This window comes from Amblyomma maculatum, chromosome 1, assembly GCF_055883805.1.
Source record: "Amblyomma maculatum isolate TAMU_Amacu chromosome 1, ASM5588380v1, whole genome shotgun sequence".
NCBI classification, from domain to species: domain Eukaryota; kingdom Metazoa; phylum Arthropoda; class Arachnida; order Ixodida; family Ixodidae; genus Amblyomma; species Amblyomma maculatum.
Window position 1 is genome coordinate 31,682,107 of NC_139344.1, and position 23,734 is coordinate 31,705,840.

General features: G+C 48.2%; 1 protein-coding gene across 2 annotated transcripts; it reads right to left on the reverse strand.

The window, feature by feature from the left end:
* Nucleotides 1-370: 370 nt before the first annotated feature.
* On the reverse strand, nucleotides 371-17,393 carry Inos (Inositol-3-phosphate synthase). 2 transcript variants are annotated; one of them, XM_084587927.1, is made up of 6 exons: nucleotides 17,147-17,393; nucleotides 7,375-7,673; nucleotides 5,315-5,621; nucleotides 4,747-4,973; nucleotides 3,819-4,142; nucleotides 371-3,216 (listed from the first exon to the last, which is right to left on the reverse strand). In XM_084587927.1, exons 2-6 carry the CDS (start codon nucleotides 7,645-7,647, stop codon nucleotides 2,737-2,739), a joined length of 1,611 nt encoding a protein of 536 aa, XP_084444053.1. In that variant the 5' UTR covers nucleotides 7,648-7,673; nucleotides 17,147-17,393; the 3' UTR covers nucleotides 371-2,736. The 2 variants fall into 2 exon arrangements, with proteins under 2 accessions (XP_084444053.1, XP_084444052.1); XM_084587926.1 differs by having other exon boundaries at nucleotides 7,375-7,670; nucleotides 17,147-17,392.
* Between the last annotated feature and the right edge of the window lie 6,341 nt (nucleotides 17,394-23,734).

Here is a 23,734-nt window from a genome sequence, read left to right on the forward strand (position 1 = left end):
CAGTCCTAAAACAAGACCTTGCGCCAAAGATGGCAGCACCGGAGGGCGGAGTCTACGAAATGAGCTTTCTTTCCGGACAAGTGCAAGCCTTATAGTCAAATAATTCCCCGAAGATCTCCAATTCTTACGCATTTCAGGCCTTTTAAGATCCCATGTCAGGAATGAAAGCATCCAGAATTCTTAGACAAGCACTGTCGGTGACCTTCCGTGGAAGTCACCTGTCGACGTCACCCACAAATCTGAAAAATCTGCGCCAGCCAAACAATCATTTTCCCCCCCTTGGTGCCCACTGCCCAGCGTTGGAGTGAAACGGTGTGCACTTGTTTATGCACCGTTCCATGGAGTCAAGAAAATATAAACAGGCAGAGAATGCGTTAACGTTGTACTTTATTTATGACGATTTTGTATATTGTACAAACAGGAACACAATGGACCCATGACTATTCGACATGAAACAGGTTCAGCTCGTTTGCTCGTCAATTACCACGTGACGGTACGGGGGTACGAAAACACACTCCCGCATTGTTAGAAACACGACACTGTACTGAAAATAATCGGCATACTCTGTGTTGTGAGAGTGGAACAGTGCAGACAAATTTTTCCCAGACATTGCTCAAATCACGCAATTACCATTACCAAGGTGCCTGCAAACGTCTGAAAATAGTCTCCAAAACAACCTGTTTTCAGTTCAAAGAGGGTCGCGCACTGACGTAGAGTGTGCCACCTAGGCACTTTCCAAGGAACATTGAGTTTGACTGGAGTCATGTGGTAGACATAACATATAAAGCTCAAAAAAACAAGGGTAAAACAGAATAAGATATAATCGATTCACTTATACAAGAAAAAAATAATAAAGCAGTCCAAACCGTTCGAGGCTGGAGCTTATGCTTTACACATACTTGAGTTATACTAGGGCAGTTGCAGTGATCATCGCTGGACGAGACTGTGCCAAGTATATGCAAGGTATGACAGTGTCCGTCTCGGCTACGAGCTTGGATGACGGGACTTTCAGCGTGAGCGACTGAGTCTCAGGACGCTGTGGACGCTCAACGCGAGCTTGCCAGCCCAGTTTCACGAGCGCAAGTATTGCCAAGAGCGCTGCAGTCCGTCGCCTAGCGCTGGGTTATTCATCGCCAGAAAGCCCATCAGTCCAACGCGAAGTTGCACATCGTGTGTAAAAAGTTAAGTGACGCTCACAAGTGACGTGACCAGATCAGCACACGTGGAGTATGACTGCACAGAACGACTGAGAAAAGTCGCTGCCTGCGGGAGCTCTACAACCGCAGGCCATTAAAAGCAAACAAACAAACAAACAAACAAACAAACAAACAAACAAAGGAAGCTTCAAATCAGCGCGACGCTTAAACAATAAATTTGTGAAAAACGCCGCGCACAAGATATGAAAACGCAGTTTCAGATTAGAAACTAAAGACCTTTGTTCATTCAAAAATATGCACGAAACAAGCACGCACAGGTACAAATAATGGGGGCAAGTGAAAAACAAATCTGGGGAAGAGAAAAATGCCACTTCACACTTCGCAGCGAGCCATTCCTTTCACAATACGCCATAGGCAAGGGCAGTGGCTTCGCTCACAGCCGAACCCTGTCATCCGCACTGAGGTCAGCTACGCCTAGGCCTCCTGAAAACGCACCTCTTAAGCGACACACTAGAAGTCCGATCACCAAGAGCAAATGCAGCACTTGTTCCTAAATGCTCCACTCTCCACGATGGGTACAACCACAAAATGGTGTTAGCCTCCCCATCTTTTTCCAAAGTTAAGCGCGCGCGCACACACACAAACAAAAAGGAAATAAATGGTAGAAACCTCAAGCCATATTAAGATATGAGCTGCCACTAGTACGAGCGAGGGCAAGCACGAGGCTTCATTACTAATGGGAGAAGGCAAGGCCTTCTGAAAAACAAGTTGAATACAACCGTAACATGGAGCGAGCCGTAGCGATAGTAAAAATAGTAAATGAGAACTCAAATGCGGCGGTGTTAACCAAAAAGTTATATAGCAAAACCACAAAGCTTTTTTTATCATCTTACAACCGCTCATCATTTACCGCTCTTGTTATTGCATCTATCGACCGCTACCTGCACACGAGTACCGTGCGCATGCGCGGTTTGGTTCCCGGCAAATGCCTTAATGGTAGCGGGAGCGCCTAAACGGTAGGCTGATACATCGAAACACCGCCCCTATAATTTAGAGGAAGGCAAAGTTAGTAGCGCCAGCTCGTGACGTTGTTCGATAATTGCACGCTCAAAGGCAGACAGAGTGCATGCGGTGAGAGTTTAAGTACGTAGGGGCTTTTCCTGATGATAATGCTGTCGCGAGCCTTCGAAAAGCACTGAAACTATGAGGAGAGGAAGCAGCCTTTGGTCCGGCACAGGGAAAGCATGCGTTTTCCTGGTTAAAATTGATGTATTCTTATCTATGTACCACTATTCCCAGCTTTCTGTCGAGGTTTCTTAAACCAGTGCCGAAAATCGATAACATGCAACCTGCAGCACGAGATCACTACGCCGCCAGGGCGCCGGACCGATGTATAGCAATCCCAGGCATCCCAAATTTTTTTTTTTCCCCTATGGAGCCATGGGGATACCCCATGGGTGCTTTCCCTTACTGCCTCTTGTTGACAAGCCAAGTGTGTGATGACCAGTTGCTCGCTCAGTGTTTGTCAGGACAGAGTAGTGAACACAGTCCTTTGCGTGAAGTGGCGAGCAGGGGCTGTTCAGGCAATGGTGCGAACCTCGTGGGGCGAGCGGGCCTGTTTCTTGGACTCCTCGGGCACCAGCGCGCTTTTGGTGCGCTCCCAGACGGAAGCATCGCTGGCCTTGTACTCGAGGTCCATGAAGTGGCAGGGTGCCAGGCCCACGCAGGCGCGCAGTACGTTGACAACGCAGCAGCGCTGCTTGAAGAGCGCGTTGACCACGGGCGCGCCAGGAGGCACGGCGGGCGCCTTGCAGAGATACGAGAGCAGGGACAGGATGCTGTGGAAGCCCTGGAACTTGCTGCCGGCCACGCTGAACTCGATGCGCTCGCACAGCTCGGCCAGTACGAACAGGTCGATGATGAGCGGCGCCGCAAGCAGCGAGTCTTCGCACGTGTTGTGCACCACGATGGTGTTGTGGCCGCCCAGCAGGATCTCGCTCGTGTATTCGTCCATGGCGCGCTTGCTGTCGCCCACGTACGGCACATACTTGATGACCACCTGCGATATAGATGGACGAGACAGTCACTCCTCTCTCTCCGGTACCAGGTCAAGTAATAGGTGCCAGGTTAAGTAATAGGGATGAGGGTTCTAGCAGCCCTCATCCCCCACCCGCTTCTCCGGGACGCACGATAGAATGAAACGCTAAGGCGGTGCTACCGCACCTGTGGCCCTGAGCACACCCTGTCCCTCGTTACTCCGGATCAGACTGCAGCTGCGAACGTTCTAAAGCGCGCTGCTATGAACAGTACTATGATTCCATCAAGGTTCAAACAAGTGCTCTATTCCGTGGCAGCGCGTACCTACTGCCAAGGCAGTGAGGCATGTACAGTGAATTAGAAGCGTCCTACATCGTTCGCGCTTCGAATTCACTTTACGATTCGTTCCGTAAGACTGTTCGCAGGACCCTAGCTAAGTTGCCGTACATTTCGTCAGAAACGCTTAACAGACTACACGTAAGAGTGTGCGTCCAATACAAAGCTCTGTCGGCCGTGTGAGGCTACCAGCGATCTTACTCGCCGTCTCGTGTCGGCGGCCTTAAATCGGAACATTCTCGAGCTTCGGGCAAAAACGGGACAATTACGCGACAATTTGATACTTACGCAGTGGTCAGGCTTCTCTCCCGGTGCGTAGAGGATGGAGTTGCTGTCAACCATGTCGTCGACAACGTTGCTCTTGCTTATCTCCTTGGAGCGGAACTGGGCAGGTGCAGACAGATTCTTGCCGTCGTTGTTACCCAAGTGGTTGTAGCTGACAATGGAGACGGGCTTGATGCCGGCCGAAACAAGGAAGTCCACAAGGACAGACTTCAGTTTCGTTTGGCCAGACTTGAAGTCATCGCCAGCCAGGAATACTTGGCGCTGGCTAGCCAGCTCCTGAAGTCCCGGCACGAATGTGTTCTGGGGCGAGCCATTTATGTAGGTGCACTGCAATGTCAGAAATGCGCACATGGCGTTCAGTAGTAAACACACAGCTGAGGGTACAAGCAATGTCAGCTATGTTGCATTCTTAATTGCGCCTTCCGTACCCGATTATCAACAGACGAATATTCCTCAGCGAAAATAACTAACCGAGGTTCCCGAGGGCTTTGCACCATACTTCAACCTTCGTTATCTAACTTTTCTTAATGATTATGTCGCCGAAAAAATAGTATGCCTTCGACAGGCAGCCGTATATGCCCAGCGACTAAGCTGGATTTGCGATGACAGCATACGAATTATTTCATTACAGGAGTGTTCGCAATATGAAAGTTTTATCTATACTCCACTATGCCATCAAGCCGCTGCCAAGAAAAACGTGAATGCGTTGAGCCGCAAGAAAAAAAAAAAAATCGTTTTTGCATATGAAACGAAGTCCCGTTGCAGTGAAATTCGATGTAACAGAAATAACACACATGCTTAGTATTTCGTTAATATAGTGTACAGTCCCGTCAATTTACTCTGCCTGCCTAGTAACGCTGCCTGTTTTGCAACATTGTATTGTGCCTATATAGTTGAATTTTCTCTACCATTTTTTAAAGCTTTTCCTTACCCCTTCAAGCACGCTGGCGACGGCGAAAATAGTCGACGGAGACACTTCGGGGTGGTCGTTCTCAATGGCGGCAAGAAGGTTTGCGGCCGTATCGTGGACCCCTTCAGTCACGTCGCAGTAGCGCTCCGTGTTGGCGGTCCAGAGAACGATCACCTTTTCCACGTTGCTCGAAGCAACAAAATCGCGGATGTCAGCGCGGATGCGTTCCAGCTGCACTTGCTTGGTGCCTGCGGTACACAGGAAGTGAATAAACCGTGTTTTACGCACAGTGACCACATAAAAGATAAGGGGCGGCAAAGCGCAGGTAGTTGGGGTCCCTGAGCTGATCGCACTGCGGCCGAAATAACCGAATTTATTACGCCTACTAAACTAAGGAGAATATTAATAACCAGCAGGGTTGTGTCCTGTACAGAAAGCCGACAGACGTGAACAGTAAGGAACGAATGAAAAATTATGGCAGTGCGAATTTCGCTAAAATGAAAGTCAATTGCCCTTTGTAATGCAGGAAGTTTTTTGTGCCTCCAGCGGCAGCAGCATGCAAATGTTCAAAGTAGCGCGGCAGTGGCACCTTTGATCACGTTGTCGGCGCGGTCCTTTTGGTTGGCGGCAACGAAGGTCGGGTCAAAGATGCCGGGACGGGGCCGCATCTTTTCCATGTGTGGCACCAGCTGGTCCTGCAGCTGAACGTCGAGAACCTTGGCCCTGCGCATGGCCTCAGCCATGTTGAGGCTCGAGATGTCCCACCCATCGAACACCACGTCGTTCGGGTTCACCATGGGCAGCAGGTCCTTCATCGGCACGTACACCTCGCCCTGGGGTCCGTTCCCCATGCTTATGGTGGACGCTTGCGTAATGGAACCGTAGTAGTTGGCCATCTGGAAACGCGGACAAGTGCGAAAAAAATGGTCACGAAGCCGTCCCAGAGAGCTGAAGCAACAAGTGCTCCGTAAGTACAGTAGTGAGCAAAAGTGGTATACAACACTCCGCAGGTGACAGGAGCTGCGAAAAACTGCATTGAAACTTCATCTAGCAACAGCTATCTGGGATTGAGGCAATTGCAGCGGTGCCCCATTTTGTCTGCATGCATATGCCGCTGTGGCTGTCCCTGTCACTAGACGGCAATGCAGTTTTCCTGAGCTCTGTCCCTGGCTAAGTGTTGTATACTACTTTTTGCTCACGACTGGACATTCACATTACGTTTAAATCAACAACTCAAACGAATAAATCGTACTATAACAAAAACGCCTAGGGGCATTGCATATGAATTGATCATTTCCTTGCAGTTATCAAAAAGAAGAAAAAAGACTTGCCGCGCCTTACAACCCCCCCCCCCCCCCCCCCGCCTTGCTCAGTGCGCTATTACAGTCACTGTCTACAATTTTCCCTACCTACACACCAAAGAAGTGCCTGCACTCGACAGTCGAAACATTCACGGGTGAGTAGTACTGCCTTACTAGCGTTTATTTAACAGGGACCCTGAAACGCGGGTGTATATCGTGAGAAACTACCTGGGATTATTAAGATGCCTTGGGCACGAATCGTGGGAACGGAACGCATTATATGAGCATATCTGTATACAGCATCCGCATGCCTAAAACTTTGACGACACAATTTCAAGGCATCGTAGGGCACTGAGGTGATCAATATTTGCCTGGTTTTTCAGGGTTTCTCCATCACTCTGCAGGATCTGATACAACTTGCGCTGCGCAGGGTTCGCCTGACTGCTTCGCCCGATCAATGCCTAACTTGCCTTCTAGCTGAAAATTGTATGTATAATTTAAAATTAGGTTTTCAAAAGTTTATTTTTATTACAAGCAAATATTGGCCAGTTTTGTCAAAATTTGTCTAAAAAATGTTTTTGCAAATGAATTTATTAAGACATGGAGCACTTTAACGAAGTTGATATTTATCAGAATCTTGTATACATAGCTTATAAACCTAGTTTGTGGACCTAAAATTACAATTATCAAAATGCCGCCTTTTTCTTTTTTCCGCGATGCCGGAATAGTCAACCTTCCTTGCTCTGTTTGACAGCGAAGTTTCCAATTCACATGGTCAACATAAACTGCAGTGAATAAACTTGCGCTTAAAAAACAATTCTCCTTGGCACCGGCATTTACGTTTAGTGCTGGCTCTTCTCGTTTCCCGTTGCACCTACATGAATGTTTATTCAAGATGAATGCTTTCACAATGGGCAATTCTGACCTTGCATAGCTACTCCACCAATTTGGCAAAAGCGGCGCATGTCATTTTTAATGTTGGGAAATGATTACTCCGACGTTCACTTGAAACGCTTCAGGAATGCTAGGAAGCAAAGTGCATTGTGTACAGGTAAGAACGGAAGAAAATGGAAGGCGCAATCGCTTCCCAGCCATACTTACTGGTAAAGCAGGTAGTAATCGCAGGTAAGGTTCCTCGACTACACAAGACGTTTCTGGATTTCTGCTTCTATGGTCTTGATTATGTTCACACCTGATGGTACACCTGGGCTCATAAGCGTAAGCCATTGGCTAAGTGTGCGTGTACTACAGTAGCCGAACTCTGTTCCAGACGTCTCGTACGGGTTGGTAGAAACAGGTGTATATCAATAACCTCTACAGCATTCATGCAGCCAGCGCGGGTACTCACCTGGACCTTGTCCTTGGTTCTCCACGAGAGGCCTAGCTTGTTGGCTAGCGTGGCGGCCACCACGGTGGAGCCGTTGTTACCACCGATGCCGACCAGCATGACGCCCAGCCGGGGCACGCGCCTCTTGGTGCGGAACGTCATGCGGACGTCGCGAGGTCGCACGCGGCATACGTTGCCCTCCACTTTGGCCTCGGACGTCGAGTACACGTAGTCGGCCTCAATCAAGTCCGCCGTGTAGCGCACCGTCGGGCTGTCGATCTCCACCTTCACCATCGTGGAAGCTCAGGAAACCAAATCTGCTACGCGTGGACATACAACACGCGCCGCGTTAATGACGGACCTCCGGAATCGCCATCGCGTCTCTGCAGGCCGGCCGAGGCAGCTCCAACCTGCTGTGGCGGCCCCCGCCTCTGCTACGAGGGGCACCGCGGTAAACGGAGCTTCCTCCGCCGAAGCCTGCGACCAGGTATGATCAGCGAAAAAAAAAAAGGCAGGCGAGAAGCCACCTCGCCTCACGGGTGCTGACAGAGAAAAACATATCCCGTTCGCAGCACTTAGGCAAACTGAGCAAATTGGGGGCTTAGGCTTAGCAAGAGAAAACAGTTTAGCCACGAATACGTTCGTGGAGTAAAGTCGGCCCCAACGAAAGAATTCGCAACGAGGTGGATTCCACACCTGCGCTTCAGCGATGCACGCCGCGTAGGTAGCGTCCTAAAGGGCTGACTACGCGTTCTTTGGCGTGTTAGTGACTGTACGGGGTCAGCGCGCTGCAAGCAAAGGAAGGTGTAGAAGGAGCTGACAGAAAGTGCACTGAAAGACGGTACGAAACAAAGCTTCATCCGGTGCTCGGCTAGCCCGCACGCCAAGAACGAGGAACGTCTCCAGCCTTTCTGGAACCCAAGTTCACAGTCGTTTCATGCTACCACACGGTAGGGCAGGTAAACATTATTTCCTTGCTTCCTAGAAATCGTCTTGACGCGCACGACATGCGTGTTCCATAAGTGCTTAGTTTTACAAAAGAAAGACAAGTGGTTCCACGCATACATTTTGAGCGTTACTGCCTTCCAGGATAACGGCTCGAACGGTATGCTGACGTGTGTTAGCTCTCACGATTGCCATACGAACATGTACACGAATACGCACACTAACACGCAACTCACACACATACACGCACCCACCAGTGTCGAAAAAAGCATCTTGCACTAAAAAAGACGACACTAATTCAGGCCTTAGCTGCGTAGAAACTGGCCATGTTCGTTACCCTCGCGAACTAGTTTCAGGCACGAGCAAAGCGCAGAGTGCTTTCACGAGTGGCTAAAACACGAAGGCCATCACCGCTAACGCGAGATAATCACCGACAGCCCGAGCGAGAGCAGAGTTCATGCACAAGGTGCTCGACTCATGGGAGCTCCTTGTCGCGACACAAGGAGTCAATGCGCAGATTCACAAAACGAGTACGTAAGCTTAGCCGGCTCCGGTGGTTAGTAGAAGAGGAAAAAAAAAAGACGCGTCAGCCCAGAAGATCGCACCCAGAATGGTGTATCTAGTAGTGTCAGAAAAACGCACCGAAAGGTTTTGACAACGGGACTACAGAGTTCTGCAGCTAAGCGATTGATGCGTGGGATTATATGCGATGTTTTTGCCCGGCCCGCAATTCAAGGCTTCCGCGTGGCGGAGGAACCCCGTGCACGAGTCTCAATCTGGCGCCTCCGCACTGGCAGCATTTGGACGTCGCACGCGCCTCGTGCCATTTTGCTCAAATGCTGTCAGGAGTGGAGTGCGGAACAGAGTGAACCTCACGCTGGACTTTCTCCTTTTTTTTTTTTTTTTTTTTCCGGTTCGTCACTTGCTTTAATGGATCCAAGAGATTTTTTGTTTTTCATGAGCCTTTCTACAGTCACTAGAAAGCTCCCTGAATGGGATGCAGGTCTTGCTCAAAATTTGACATACCACGTTGTCCACTTGGCATGATCCACTTGCGGTCGATGACTTGGATGGCGCGCACCACTGAAGTTCAAGGGTGCTCTCGATACAACGAGAAAACCACTGTGTCTAGTGTTGCCTATGCCACAAGTAAACAGCCCACCTTCAGGTGCTTTTTGTAAATGTTTGCAGCATTGCACAGAACTCTACGTAAAGGCATTTGCTTATCGTTTAAGGTGTTAGTGCGCACTGTACTTTGGTAAGGCCTTCATGGGCAAAAGTTCTAAAGCGTATACCACTAACACATTTACAGACTGTCATCCGCAAGCGGAAAACTTCGGATGGAACTTAGGGTAGAGGTAGGATAGAACACTTCCGTCGTTGGAGGTTATTGGAGTGTGTATATAGTCTTCAATGGACAGGTGTTTCACGAAGATACACGCCACTTACTTTGAAAGTATATCACAGTGCCATTTTTTTTTTTTCATGAAGGCAGATGGAAAAATGCGGGATGAGACTAGATCACTAACATTTTTGAGTACTGTCATCCGCAAGCGGAAACCTTTCCTGTGTAGAGTTACCGTCTAATTCACATATCACAACATACAGTATCCATGTTCAGGTTCTGAATGGAATACATCTGCAAGTGGCGTGAGAACAAATTGAGCCAGAAAATTAATTGGATTTGCAGAAACTGTATGCTACACTATGAATAAGTTATCATTATCTTGGAGATGGGAGTTTAGCCCTTTTCTTCGAACCTGCTTTTTTTTTTTTACTTTGTCACTTTCTCGCGGCTTTCGTTACGCTGGTTACGAGGTCAGAACGCAAGGCGACGATTTCCCCTTTTCTATAATTTAATTGCTAGCCTTTTCTTCAACGTCTTAGGAGCCGCAAGTAAAATTTTACACCATTTTAGCGGGAAGAAAAATTGTTTTTGTTTCACATGTGATAATCGGTTTTGTATTAGTGCCGAGGCTGTGTACCAGGTAGAGAAGGCACGCAATAGTTCACTATAAGCCCCAGAATGACACTGAAACCCTGTTATGTCACCTCGAATACTCCTTCGCTGCCGCTCACATCGCGCGCCTCATAAAACACGTGAAGCGCGGGCCCACAGAAGCTTTCATTATTGGCAACGCGGCTGCATTTGTGGCAATTGCTAAAACTGGCTGTCTCGCCGATATCTGGAAATAGCAAATATTTAAGGCAGTTCTCTAAGCCAGGGGCTCAATACAGCGCTCTTTGGAAGAGAAAGCCCAAAACTCAGCCCCCGAGAGCTATAGCGTTCGCTGTGAGTAACTGCCTTTTCAGTAAACGGACGAATGCGCTATTTCGAACTGTACTACGGACGGTCTAAGCGGAAATGTTGACGTCAAATTACGTGTAGTTTCGCGAATTTGTGAACTTCGATACTGCTGTAAAGTAAACGCGAAACAATTGGTTGGCTCAGTAAGCAGACAAATGCCCCCGGCGAGTTACGGGAAGGCTCGCAGTGAAAAGGTGACACCTACAGTTTTGATGTCTCACCGAGGCGAGCAAACTTATCGGTACCCACCAAGCCGGCGGGTGACACGACAAGTCGGTTTAATTGCGGCAGAGTGTTAAGCCAAAAGAAGTGACAGGCACAGTGGGCTAGAATAAACGCTGAAAGCTGGCCGCAGCGACAAAGGAACTCTCTTTAAAAAAACGCTAGAAGCATTTTCTGGTTCACTAACTGTGGAAGTGTCGGTTTGCTGAAAACAAGTGACCAGCATGATGACGAACGCCGAAGCCGCGCATATATAAAGTACTGAAGTTTGTGGAGATGTCAGTGTGGGTAACTGCGCAGATGTGTGTCGGCGAACTCGAGTAATGTTCCCACAATGGAAATATCTACTTTGCACGTACACGCGTTGTTTGTGTCTGTGCTGCAAACCAACGTGGTGAAGCCACGTGGCTGAGACAGGCTAAGCGGAATGGTCATTGAGCGTTCGGGGGGACGACGATTGCCTTTTGGACACCAGCCTTGTGTCTGTGTTTTAGGCTGCCGCTGTTTGTTTGTTTATAATAAACTGTCACACGTGAAAGGAGTGACAAGAAACATGAAGCAGTTTGGCATGCAAGCGTCGAACGGCCGTCTTGAAAGCCAAACCGACAGTTCCCGCTTGCAATAATACAGGGCACAGGTTTTCCATGGGTGAATCAGTTTTATGTCAAGGAAAGGATACGGCGGAAGAGTATTATAACATGGGAGTCTTACAGGTATGGAAGACTAACAGACCGAGTTACCAATGTCTCGTATCGTGGCAAACTTTACGAGGGTGCTTACTGCCCTATTGAGCGCTCGTTCAAATCTGAAGGCACTGCTGCAACTACGAGCTGGGAGTGGTAAGTTCTCTTGGTCCAGTCCAAAACATGGAGCTAATTTTAATACTAAAACACCAGGAAAATGAAACTAACTTTCGTCGCACAACGCAGTGCGCTATGGGATTTTTATCAACCTTAAAGCACCATGCACTGAAACACACTCATGCTGATGCTGACGCCTGCGACCAGCCAAACTTCTCGCTATAATTCTGAGGTAACGCAGGAGAGTAGCTTCAAAACTGAACACCTTAAAAGTTAAAAAAATAAATTAAATAATCTCAGTTCGACGTGAGTATTTGTGTCGCGGCAACCTATGCATATGTTACTGCTACTGTATAACACAGTGTATTGTGCTTAACAAAATAGCACATTAAAGTTTATGTTAGAAGCCCAAGCGATACTATAAGGCTGCAAAGTAAGAGTCCATGAACACCTGCGCCTAGCTGGCTCGTCTTTCTGAACTTTGCCTTCCGGTTCTGCTGCTACAACAAATTTACCGCAGCATTTTTCGGCTAACTCTGCACCGTGGTCTGTCGTTTGACCAATGGTATCATGCGACTGCTTGTCACTTGCAAGATTTTCGCTGTCTATCCAGGGTCTTAAGAAAGGTTATGTGAATAGTTCGTCACACAATGCAAATCCAGCGTGTAATGCTGCTACAGGCTTTGGAAATGGCAAGAGGTAACGCTTTGTTCTAAGCACCGCGTCACTACGAACAAAGGAAAGCTTTTTTCTAAACACCTGATGGCTACAACCAAAAGGAAGCTGACGCGAAATATGTGTGAGCTACATACTTTGTTCTCTTCGTGCGCATACGGCGAAAAGGTGCAAGCAATGACTATATAAGGAACGTTTACTTGTTTAATCTAACAACAACCTAACAAGTGCCCAAATAAACAATCAAGGATTGTGGCAGCCCACAGAATGCACTGACACAGACCTGGAAAATGCTGCTTGCTAAATGCTGGGAATCTCAGCAAATATAGCTAAAGACCCCTGGGCGCAGATTGGAGTGCATTCAAACCATCTGCCCGTGAGAGAAATTGCATTTGCGCAGTGGTGACGATTAATTCGTTTTATTTTATGTTTCCAGCAGCCTTAGCTTTTACCATGTGTGGTTGTTTTCAAGGCTATGGTGGCAGTCTGAAGCACTGTACCCGTGAAACGCAATAAATTTAAGCCACGAGGTTTGGTAGTACTTATGATGAAATAACTCCCATGATATGATGCTTAGGGTCAGCCATAAGAGTCCGGCGAGAGTAGGGAAATTGAGGGTGCACAGAGACAGAATGCCAGTTTCATGGCAAAGCAGGACACTTCACACACAATATATCTTTTTTGTTTTCTGCGTGCTGATAACTTCCTCGCACCAAACACACTGCCGGCCACGAGGCGTGATCCAAAAAGCAACGCTGTGCGCTTTTCCCTCTATTTCCTTTTTTTCCTCTTTTTTTTTTTTTGCCATGCGGTTTTGCCAATTCAGATCGCCCGAACGAATTGCCATCAGTAATCGCGTCATGCTGGGGTCATATTCATTGTGGTTCCCGGCCGGGTTTTTGATGCGAGCGCAGTTGCATTGGTAAAGAACGTTATGAATGCGAACGGCATCCCACGAGCGGCGGGATTGGAAGAGATACCAGCAGATAAAAATTAGTTTTTCAGAAGACTCCGCTCGAAAATGATAGCCGGCAAGCCCAATATGGGGGCCGAAATTCTCGATCTCGTTTTTGGTCTCTTCCAAAATCGCCTCCCGAGCGAAGAATACACTCCTGTGTTTGACACCACGGACACTTTTTCTTTTAAATCGCATTCAGGGACTTTGCACGCATTCGTCCCTGTTTTGGAAGCCCCGCATACTGTACTTGTAAGAGACACAAGACACGTTGTCCCGAAAGAGGTCATAAGCGTTAGGCCTAACCACCCGATATAATGCACATTACGAACTAAAAATTTCCGCGCTCCGCATAACCGCAAAGTTCAACCAGCTTGTTGTACTGCTGCGCATGTTAAGCATGCTTTACCTGAACACACCCAAAACCGCATATAAAGCAAAATTGTATCGTACAACAAGGTAGTTTCCATGAGGTTGCGCGGAAGCGTCAATAGACATATTCACAGTCGAACATGCTTCAAGTTGTTGTTTTTACATGCTTGGACAGTTCCGACAAAACTAATATCCTGGAAACCCGTTCTTACGAACTTACGAAATTACGCAAGTGCACACAGGCTATCTCTGAACAGCAAGATCTGCCGACAATTTCATGCACCGATCTTTATGTACACCCTCAAAAATGTGAATGTCAGTCCAGATATATATATAGTTAACGCGAGTGACTGAATGGTGGCAAGCACGACTGCGCCCACTAAGAACAAAGAAGGTACTTTATCCAAAATAAACAACGGCCTTGTTGCAAAACCCATTAACAATGCCATACTGCTGAACGGGTTTGCCTGGCTACACAAACGTTGGATAAGAAAGCCTCACCCACGTCCCAGAGTCGGTGGCCTTTCAAGACATGGCGCGAAACCGAAGCGAGCAATTTCGCGTGACCAGGTCCACTGAGTGACGTGAGTTGCTTTCTTCATCCGCTAGTGGCGTTGTAAACGCTACCGGTGCCACGGTGCACGTTGAACACTTGCTCTTGGAAATTTATATACAACGCCAAATGTAACACCAGAAGTTGGAAGCTTGTCACGCACGTAGGTTATTGCAGTGCTTACTGTTCATTTTAGGCGAGCCCAATTGGCTAAAAATGGGCCGGTAATAATTTCTTTTCCCTTCAAATTTGTACACAACAGCTACCAAACGCAAGCAACGCATGAAGCGGGGATCTCTTGCAGTAAAGTCACTGCTATCTGATATAACACGCCCGACAGCGGTTCTTGTTTCGGTAGTAAAAACGTTTACTGTCAGTGCCCCTAGAAAGCGGCGGTCCTTGCTTAGGAATGGCGAATTAGAACCAGTGAGGTACATCCTTTCCTACAGAGGAAATAACATCAGAATATACAACAAAAGACAAAACGCACATGAACGACAAGGGACAAACGATGGTATTTCCTCTCGGAAATCATGTACCGACCAGGCCTGCGCCAAATTTCGCACGCATCACCGGGTCCCATAGGCACGACCCCGTTTGGCAGTCATTCAGTGTGCACCAATTGATGGTCAACCTCTACAACAGACACTGCAGCAACCAGTGAAGAGGGGACACATTGGGGACCTTCCGGCCACGAAACAAGGTTACATCTTCTGGTTGAGACTCGTACACAAATACCGTTCTAAGAAACCCCACTGGCACACGACCAGCTCTCTCGACACATCCGGAACTGAGGCGGTACATGTATCCGCGTGCGCCTGAGGCGTTCAGGTCGACACCGACCAGTGCCTAAGCTACTGGCGCCACCCGAAGCGGGCTGAAACAGAGAAGAGAACTTAAGCATCGCAGCGCTGGGGGACAGCAACACACAAGCAGAGAGAGAGAGAGAGAGAGAGAGAGAGGCTCGAAACGCCGCCGCCCGGATGGGGAACGAGGCAGAACAGCGGCCCACCACATGCGAGGCCAAGCGGCTCGGCGGAGCGCGGGAAACTTTACGTTTACTACGCTACAAATGGGGCGCCACACGGCCGGCAATGCGCTGTCCGGCGCCCACGGGGAGCGGCCAACAGGGCATTACCCCGGGACGGGTCCCGAAGCTGAAAAACAAACAAGCGACATAAACAAAAAAAAAAAAAAACGTAACGAGCGTATCAGACTGCTCCGCGCATGCAGGCCACGAACGCCAATCGATTGCGACCTGAACGATGACTGCCTGCTGTCACGCCAAATGATTCAGTTTCTCTGCCGTTTCCCCTTCCGGGACGCGGCGCTTGGGCGCCTCGTTCAGAAAGCAAAAAAAGATTCGCCTTGGAGCGTAATGCAGTGCAGGTCGCAGTGCATTATGCGCTCGAGACGACACACATGAAATTGGACCAAGACTTGGGTCGTCTGGCGCCCATGCACGCGCTTTCATGCGGCCGCATTAAGATTCCTAGGCAAATCTGTCACTGCGCCTGCGTGCACACAACACTGTGCTGTCCGGTCACGTGATTTTGCCCTTAGGTGAATAAATGTGAAAAAAAAAAACAAAAAAAAAAAACAAAGCATATTCTGCTCTAATTTATTTTCGAGCACTTGCAAGCTGCCTCTATTCAGAACATTAACTTAAGGATCGCAAACCCCGTTAACCTAGAGGGCGGTATCTTATGCAAGTACCAGGCTGAGTCGAGCAACAAATCATCAGAACGAATAACAAAATAACAGAGAAAAGTAAAACGTAAACGGCAATTCAAAAACAGCCAACCGGCATATTCATCTCAACAAATTTAGGAGTTTTGAAATCCGAGCGCAACAACCGCACGCAAGTCGCGGCAGAAAAACAAAATAGGGGTAGAGGCTCGCTACGGGCAACGAAAGACGCCAAGATGGCGGCCTCGCTGCTCGTGCAGCCCGGGACAGGGACATTTTGAAATGTAAACAAGAATGCCGGTGCCCCGTAGGCCGAAAAAGTAATTTATGAACGCAAGCAGCAGTTGGTGCCAAGACAGCTCGTGGAGAAGAGTAAAAAAAAAAAAAAAAAAAGCGAGTGCGCCGGCTACATTCCAGACGCATAAATAGCAACAGTGCAAGGCAGTATGGAGGTGTGGAGAGTAAATACACCCCACAGCGCGTTCATTCTTTTTTTTTTCTTTCTTCTTTTCGCGCGTCGCCTTTTGAGGGGTGTGCAGTGTTTATTAACCGCACTACCAAGCTCTGCTACTTAACGAGCTCTTGGGTACGAATTTCGGTCTGCCGTTTCGGAGCCGCTACAAAATATAACCACAGCACGCTGAATCTCTTCATTGTTATTATAGGTAATTTACGATTCCTTATATCCCATACAGAATGGCTATTAGCAAAAAAAGTGTACGTAAAAATAACCTGTCATTTCGACGCCCCCCCCCCCCCTCCCCCCCGTTTAATTTCTCGTTTACTATTTTCCCGTACAGACACATTCCATTTAAGTGCGACGCTTCTACTGCAACGTGACTGACTGATTGAGGAATTACGAGATAAACGGATATGTAATAGCGCAAGTTTGAAGTAAGAAGGAGGAATAATATTAAGGAGAACAATGAGTGCTCTGCAGCAACGTTATGAATTCCCTGGCCGGTTCAATGACTATACATAAGTTCTGCGCCTTCGCTTTCCGATTGGCTGGTGTAGCAGTGAATAGGCCAGCCATCAAGCGTTCTTGATTCGAACCGCTACGTGTATTGATGAAAGAGCAACGATCGATTAACGGCTCTGCAGGGACTAGGGCACCACGACTCGTTGGAAGCCATGTTCTTCTCGAATAAGCTCGGAAAGCGCGCCGAGGAGCGCAATGCGATAGCGAAGAGCGACTTGTAAAGGGCAGGCCGGCACAGGGTTGAGTGCGCGCAGGCATGCTTTCAGAGGATCCGACCAAAAGCGGCACCTACCGTACGGCGGGCAGGAACACTGGAGACTGGGGCAGCAGGAGACGCTGGCTGTTATCGGCGAGGGTTGGCAGCCGAGTGTCTGACGATCTCTGCCAGGCGCTGAGACTGGAGTGTGCTCTGCTCGAGGGAGCGAAGAAGCGACTGACGAGTGGCGAGCTGCGTCGACTATTATATAAGCGCGTCCACTTCCGGACTGGCGGAAAATCGATCCTCACATCGAATGCGCTCGGCGGGGAGAGAAACGCCTAGAAGCGGAATTTTCCTTCGGCGGCTACTGCACAGGCGCAGCCGGTGGCTGGGCGTCCCGTTGCCCCAGCGACGCGGTCACGTGGCCGCGGCGGGAAGCGAGAACGCGAGAATGCGAGCGGCCGTCACGTGGTTCCTGCATGACGCGCGCGGTGGAAGCGGGAAGAGTGGCGTGGCCGCCTAACCTTGGCACCGCCGGCGGCGTAGACGGGAGACGGTCGCTGACCGGCGGCGCCCCACCCTGGCGCGGTGCTTCCCCCCGCGCACCAGAGCCTGCGGAGAGGTGGACTTGCCGGCAACAACCGGTCCCGCCGGCTCGGACGCTTTTCGGGAACAACACAACACACTGCAGCGCAAAAATGTGTGTGGCGGTGCAGGCACACGTCGTCGCCGAAAGAAACACTGGGTCGCGATCTGAGTGCGACCCTCGCGGACAGGGGCAATGCAGGGGCATCCGAAAGCGAATTAAATTCTCTTAGATTTCCCTCAGTAGAAAGCTCAACAGAGTTTGGGGCATAATCGTACACGAAGGGTGAAATTTCACGCACGCTGGCGTGTTTATGGTAGCATAAGGTCAAGAATTTTAGGGCAGGATGCCAGCAGCGGGAAGTTCAATTAACGATGCTCATCGCTGAATATTGTACAATATAAGACGAAACAAGTAGTTGGTATACCGGCACAGAGTTTCTAACGTGAAATATTTGGACAGTTTAGACGTCCGGACGCGCTTTTTGCGAAGCGCCTGGGCCTTTTCACGGTCAGGGCCCCTTCTGTGCTGTGCGCATCCTTTCTTGGAAATTTACGAACATCGTTCATAGGCTGCGCACCTATACTCAGGGACAACTTTCTGTGGCAACATGGTGGAAGCTACGGAGCCAAAACGCACCAGCTCGCTCCGCACAAGAATATAGTGCCACCAGAAATTTCGCAGGTGATGCTCTGGAATGCTATACTATTACGGAAAAATTAACCTTATTATTGTATCAGGCTTATACTGCAGTACAAGCCAGTACAGCGAGAGTTTAATACGCAACTTTCGTGTCAATGGCTGTCTGGTGGGATGCGTCTGCCGCTTTTCTCCGCCCATTTCTGCGCGCTTTCGCAGTGTGCGTCTGTTTTTGACAGCGTACGTCGTGCGCGTTGCCGACATGCCGAGGCAAGGTACTTGGAACTACATGGCGTAGTAACACAGTTAGTAAAGCCCCGCCCCCGTAGCTTTGACTCCATTGCCACAGAAAGTTGTCCCCAAGTATAGTACTCTAGCTTGACATAGATTTCGAGCTGGCGGAAGCTCCGACAAACGCGGAACATTCGTTGTGACAAGATGACAGTCTGATGACAAGCGCGACCGTCTTTCGAAACAGAACAATCCCCAGGGCACTTCCAGAAGGGGGGGGGGGGGGGGGGGTCTTAAACCTACTGATTGTTGAGTAGACTCCGCTCTCAAAACAGCGATGACTTTCGTCATCGCATAAAAATAATTCCCCGCGATGGGCTTTCATGAAAGATTAAAGTACACATTTCGTTGATGAGATACATAAAGAAGCTGCGTATAAAAAAAAAAAAAAATATGGAAATGACGCCTTGCTTCTCTTTCATGGTTTGCAACAGTGACCGCGCGTTTCGCCTCTTACTATTTTCATGTAAAGGTGAAACGACCCTCTCTTCCCACCTTTTCTCATGTTAACGTCAAGAAGGCCTATATAAAATAGACCACCACCTTGAGCGCCTTCTGCTTCACGGCGCAGTACTCAAGCACTTTTTTTTTTTTTTAATACACAGCGCAGCAAACATAGGACAAGCGAGTGGACGGAAACAGCGCTGACTATCAACTGCATGATTTATTTAAAGAACACGAATATATACCAAAATGCTCTGACAACCAAGTGCGGATGTTCGCAGATTAAACAACATTTCACTTTAACCAGTTTCGTCAAGATATGAGATTTCTCGGGGATGAACGTTGGGGTGCTTACGCATGTGTCAGAATTCTTGTGAACAAGATAGGCCCCTTTTAATTATCGTGTTAATTTCTCTCTGTGCATGAACAACACTGTAGTTTCTTTGAACAGGGGAGTGCAAGGAGGTTGCAAAGGGGGTTTTTGGCTACATTCTTTGCGTAGTGCCAGGTTCGATGACGGGGCCTTTTCTAGGGAGTTTTCATGTTCTCTTAGCCTTATGTTTGTTGCGCTGTGTATTTTTTAAAAAATGATGCACCAACTAGCTCAACATTCCGTTCTATTGCAATTCAAGGACTTGTTTGTCCAGAGAGCCTCTTTGCCGTCCCTTATTTCTGCGCACGTGCTTCGAGTGCTGTGCGCCATGATTGCGCGCTGTCATGCGAGCTCGGCACTCGCGGGCACAGCTTCCGTCCGCTCGTCATTGCCATATTTGTCGCTGTCCTTGGCCGTGGCGCGGCAATGTGAGTGGCGCGCTCCGGAGAGGACACGATGGGGACACAGAACAATGCGTTCCGTCGCCGCGGCGCGAAATCCGAGCACCGGAACAGCCGCCGCTTGTGCGCACGGCCCGCGTACCAACCTGTACCTGCGCGCTCTCCAAGCTTCTAGAATGATCCAGCGGCCACGTAGGACGAATGAAGAAGAAACAAAGATGGCGTGCAAATCATCCCGGTAAGGAATAAAACCAGCGGAAAAACGCAGACAAAGAGAAGCACACAACACAACGCTGGACTGACAACTGAGTTTATTGCTAAGAAACTGACATTCATATATACCTTTCAGCGAAGAAGCAACACATGTGCACGTGGCAAGAGAAATAATAAAATAATAAAAATGATAATCATGGGAAAAATTACCTTAACAGCACGCTATCTATGTGCGCTGTAAAGGCGGCTTAGGAACTGAAATTCTTTATCGTACAAGGTAACAAAAGTTTCGCTAACATAAGTCTCATCATTATTAATAATGTGAAAAGCTTCCAGGATTTCGCGTTGGCTCTTTGTTTTACCCTGCCCCAGGATGACTGTTTCCTTAAGCAGCGGTCTGCATTTATGCTTCCGGCAGTGCTTCGGCAAATTGGCCCGTTCGTCGGAAAGTACGGATCTTTCATGCTCACGAAGTCGGGCATTTAAGCACAGACCTGTCTGTCCAACGTACATATTCCCGCATGATAATGGAACGTAATACACAACTTGAGTTGCACAGGGTACAAATTTTGTCTCATGGTTCACCGTGCACTGTGACTTTCCCTTATTTTGTAATTCTCCTGCACGAACCAGCTAATTTAAGTGGAGCGGAAAAAAAACCACTTGAACACCTTGACAGTTGGCGACCTTTGTTATGTTGTGTGCACGTAAGGCATGACTTCGATCTTGTGATGAAAGTCTTCGGATATGTTGATGAATTTTTGGTACTTTTGAATATTCCTCCCGATGACAATCTGCATGATGCAGCCGCTGACGTTTTGGACTGCTTTAGATCATGTTCTATAGCTCTAACATTCACTCACGAACCACCAGACCGCAACAGTATTAGGTTTTTAGACATTGTTCTGACGTATCATGACAACGAGTACCTTTGCTAGGCCTATGCTACACGTACAAAAAAGGCCTTGCTACCATAAAGCTTACGTCATTCAAAGTTAACTAAAAGGAGTATAGCTAACCTGCGTCTCAAGAACGCGTTGCAGAAAAGCTGCTTTCACACCGTGCACGATGGAAGGAATCTCTGAAAAACTGCTGAATGCAGTAAAGACGAAGCAAACGAAGCTGACAGATAAAATGGAAAAAAGAAAGATCGAAGTCATTCCTTACGTGCACACGCTTTCACACAACATAAAAAAGGTCGCCAATCGTCAAGGTTTTCAATGGGTGTATTCCGCCTCAAGTAAATTAGCTAGTTTGTGCAAGAGAATTAGTAATAAGTCAAAGTCACAGTGCACGGTGAACCATGAGACGACGTTTGTACCCTGTGCAACTCAAGTTGTGTATTGCATTCCGTTATCACGCAGGAATATGCAGTACACCCTCCCACTTTTTTAACCTGAACGCACGAGCGTCGACCGTTGAGTCGATAAGCGCCATATGACGGGGTACAGTGGCGAAATCAGCGAGAATACGCGCATGCGCGCAATGAGCACTTCGGTGCAGCTGTCGTCTGCGAGGCTGTTCTGGGAACGGGACCTCACCCCTGCTTCTTTTGAGCACCGTTATCGTCATTATCATTTTTCTTTTCTGAACGCTTCCAAGAAGTCAAATAAGCGGTCAGGTGGTAGCGCTGGATGGAATGCGATATACGCCCGCTGACTAACTACATGCGTATCAGCATTTTGTTTCTTTTTGCTATGGATCACGTAGAACTTTCCCGTGGCAAATTCTTATCAATTCGTTTCGCTTACTTCGCTTATCAATTCACACCTTCCTCTTATACAGGAAAGCGAGCGGTACCACGTGGCCTTTTCTAATCTTTTCCCAGCGGCATGTAGAAAGCAAAAGGGAATGCGACAACGCGCAAAAAAGCAGGTGGGGTTGGATCCGGTTCCCGTAACAGCCTGGCAGAGGACAGCTGTACCGGAGTGCTCATTGCGCGCACGCGCGTATTCTCGCTCTTTTCGCCGCTGTGTTCCGCCGTACGGCGCTTATCGACTCGGCGGTCGACGTTCGTGCGTTCAGGTTAAAAAAGTGGGAGGGTGTACGTTGGACAGACAGGTCGGTGCTTAAATTCCCAACTTCGTGAGCATGAAAGATCCGTACTTTCCGACGAACGGGCCAATTTGCCGAAGCACTACCGGAAGCATAAATGCAGGCCGCTGCTTAAGGAAACAGTCATCCTGGGGCAGGGTAAAACAAAGAGCCAACGCGAAATCCTGGAAGCTTTTCACATTATTAAAAACGATGAGACTTGTGTTAGCGAAACTTCTGTTACCTTGTACGATAAAGAATTTCAGTTCCTAAGCTCTTTACAGCGCACATAGCGTGCTGTTAAGGTAATTTTTCCCGTGATTGTCTTTTTATTATTTTATTATTTCTCTTGCCACGAGCGCATGTATTGCTTCTTCGCTGAAGGGTGTATATGAATGTCCATTTCTTAGCAATAAACTCAGTTATCAGTTCAGCGTTGTGCTGTGTGCTTCTCTATTTGTCTGCGTCTTTCCGCTGGTTTTAATCCTTACCAATGTGTACCAACTGGACCAACTCTATACTCTACTATAGAGCATCCCGGGGCGCTGCGATTTGGTGCGCTGCGCGTCTCCCCAGGGCGCAGTCAGTTAAGTAATCGGACACTTACGAAATTAGGAGATTTCCGCCTGAATACCCGTTTCGGATGGGGTGTGGAAATAACAGTGGGAGATGCGGCAGGACAACGCGGTTCGTCTCTCATAAAGGCCAAACGCGATGAGAGAGTTGCGCACCCAGGCACCTATTTATGGAATATACGTGTTTGTTTTTCTGCAAGCGTAACATTTTGCATCCCACTCACGGCGCTCAGACGAGCGAGAGATAATGACCCGATGACGCCTTCCGCTCATCCGTGGGTATTAGTGTTGTACAGGCAACACGACAGCTTCGTTTTTTATTGCTTCGGCAGTTGTTGATGTCACAAGCACTACTGTGAGAACTACTAAACTGCACTTTATCAACGTATATCGGCGTTCTGCCTTGTAAATATCTGTATGTTGAATTAATCGCGAGAGGAGCTGCGAGGTTTGCTTCGCGAACACGCTGCCTAGGCGAAGTGCCACGCTCTGACGATCAGTAAATACACGATAACGCATCTACATGTAGCATTTCTGCACATATAAAAGGAGAAGGGTTGACATTAAGCACATGCAGTTTTACTATGCGTTGTTTATTTAGGCGCAGGAAAAGTCAAATATCTGTCATAATTCGCAAGGTAAATGATAGATTATATATATATATATATATATTGTGAACCCTCCACGGACCTTCTTTCATTTGTACATACCATCGTCATCGTCCCGCGGCGCCGGCTTCGGCGTGCGTCTGGGTTCACCATCAGATTAAACGCTGACACGGCGTACCTTGCTTTGCTGTCACGACTTTGCCGTCTCGACATGGCCTTCTTTCACTATATATATATACCCGGGTGTCCCAGCTAACTTGAACCAAGGGTTACAAAATAATATATTTGAGGTAGGTCAGTGAAACCAGTTGCATACAACTGCCAGCCTGTTTGCGCACTACAGGCAATTTTTTTGTCCTGCAATTCCTTAATTAGCTAATTATGTTAATTTCTCTAATTTAATAAATATCGACTTTAGACCAAAAATGTGAATTTGAAAGTTGTAGAGCACCTTCAGAAACCCCCATTCCATTAATTGCGATGAAGAAAGTCTCACGTGTATCTTTTTTTCCGGGCT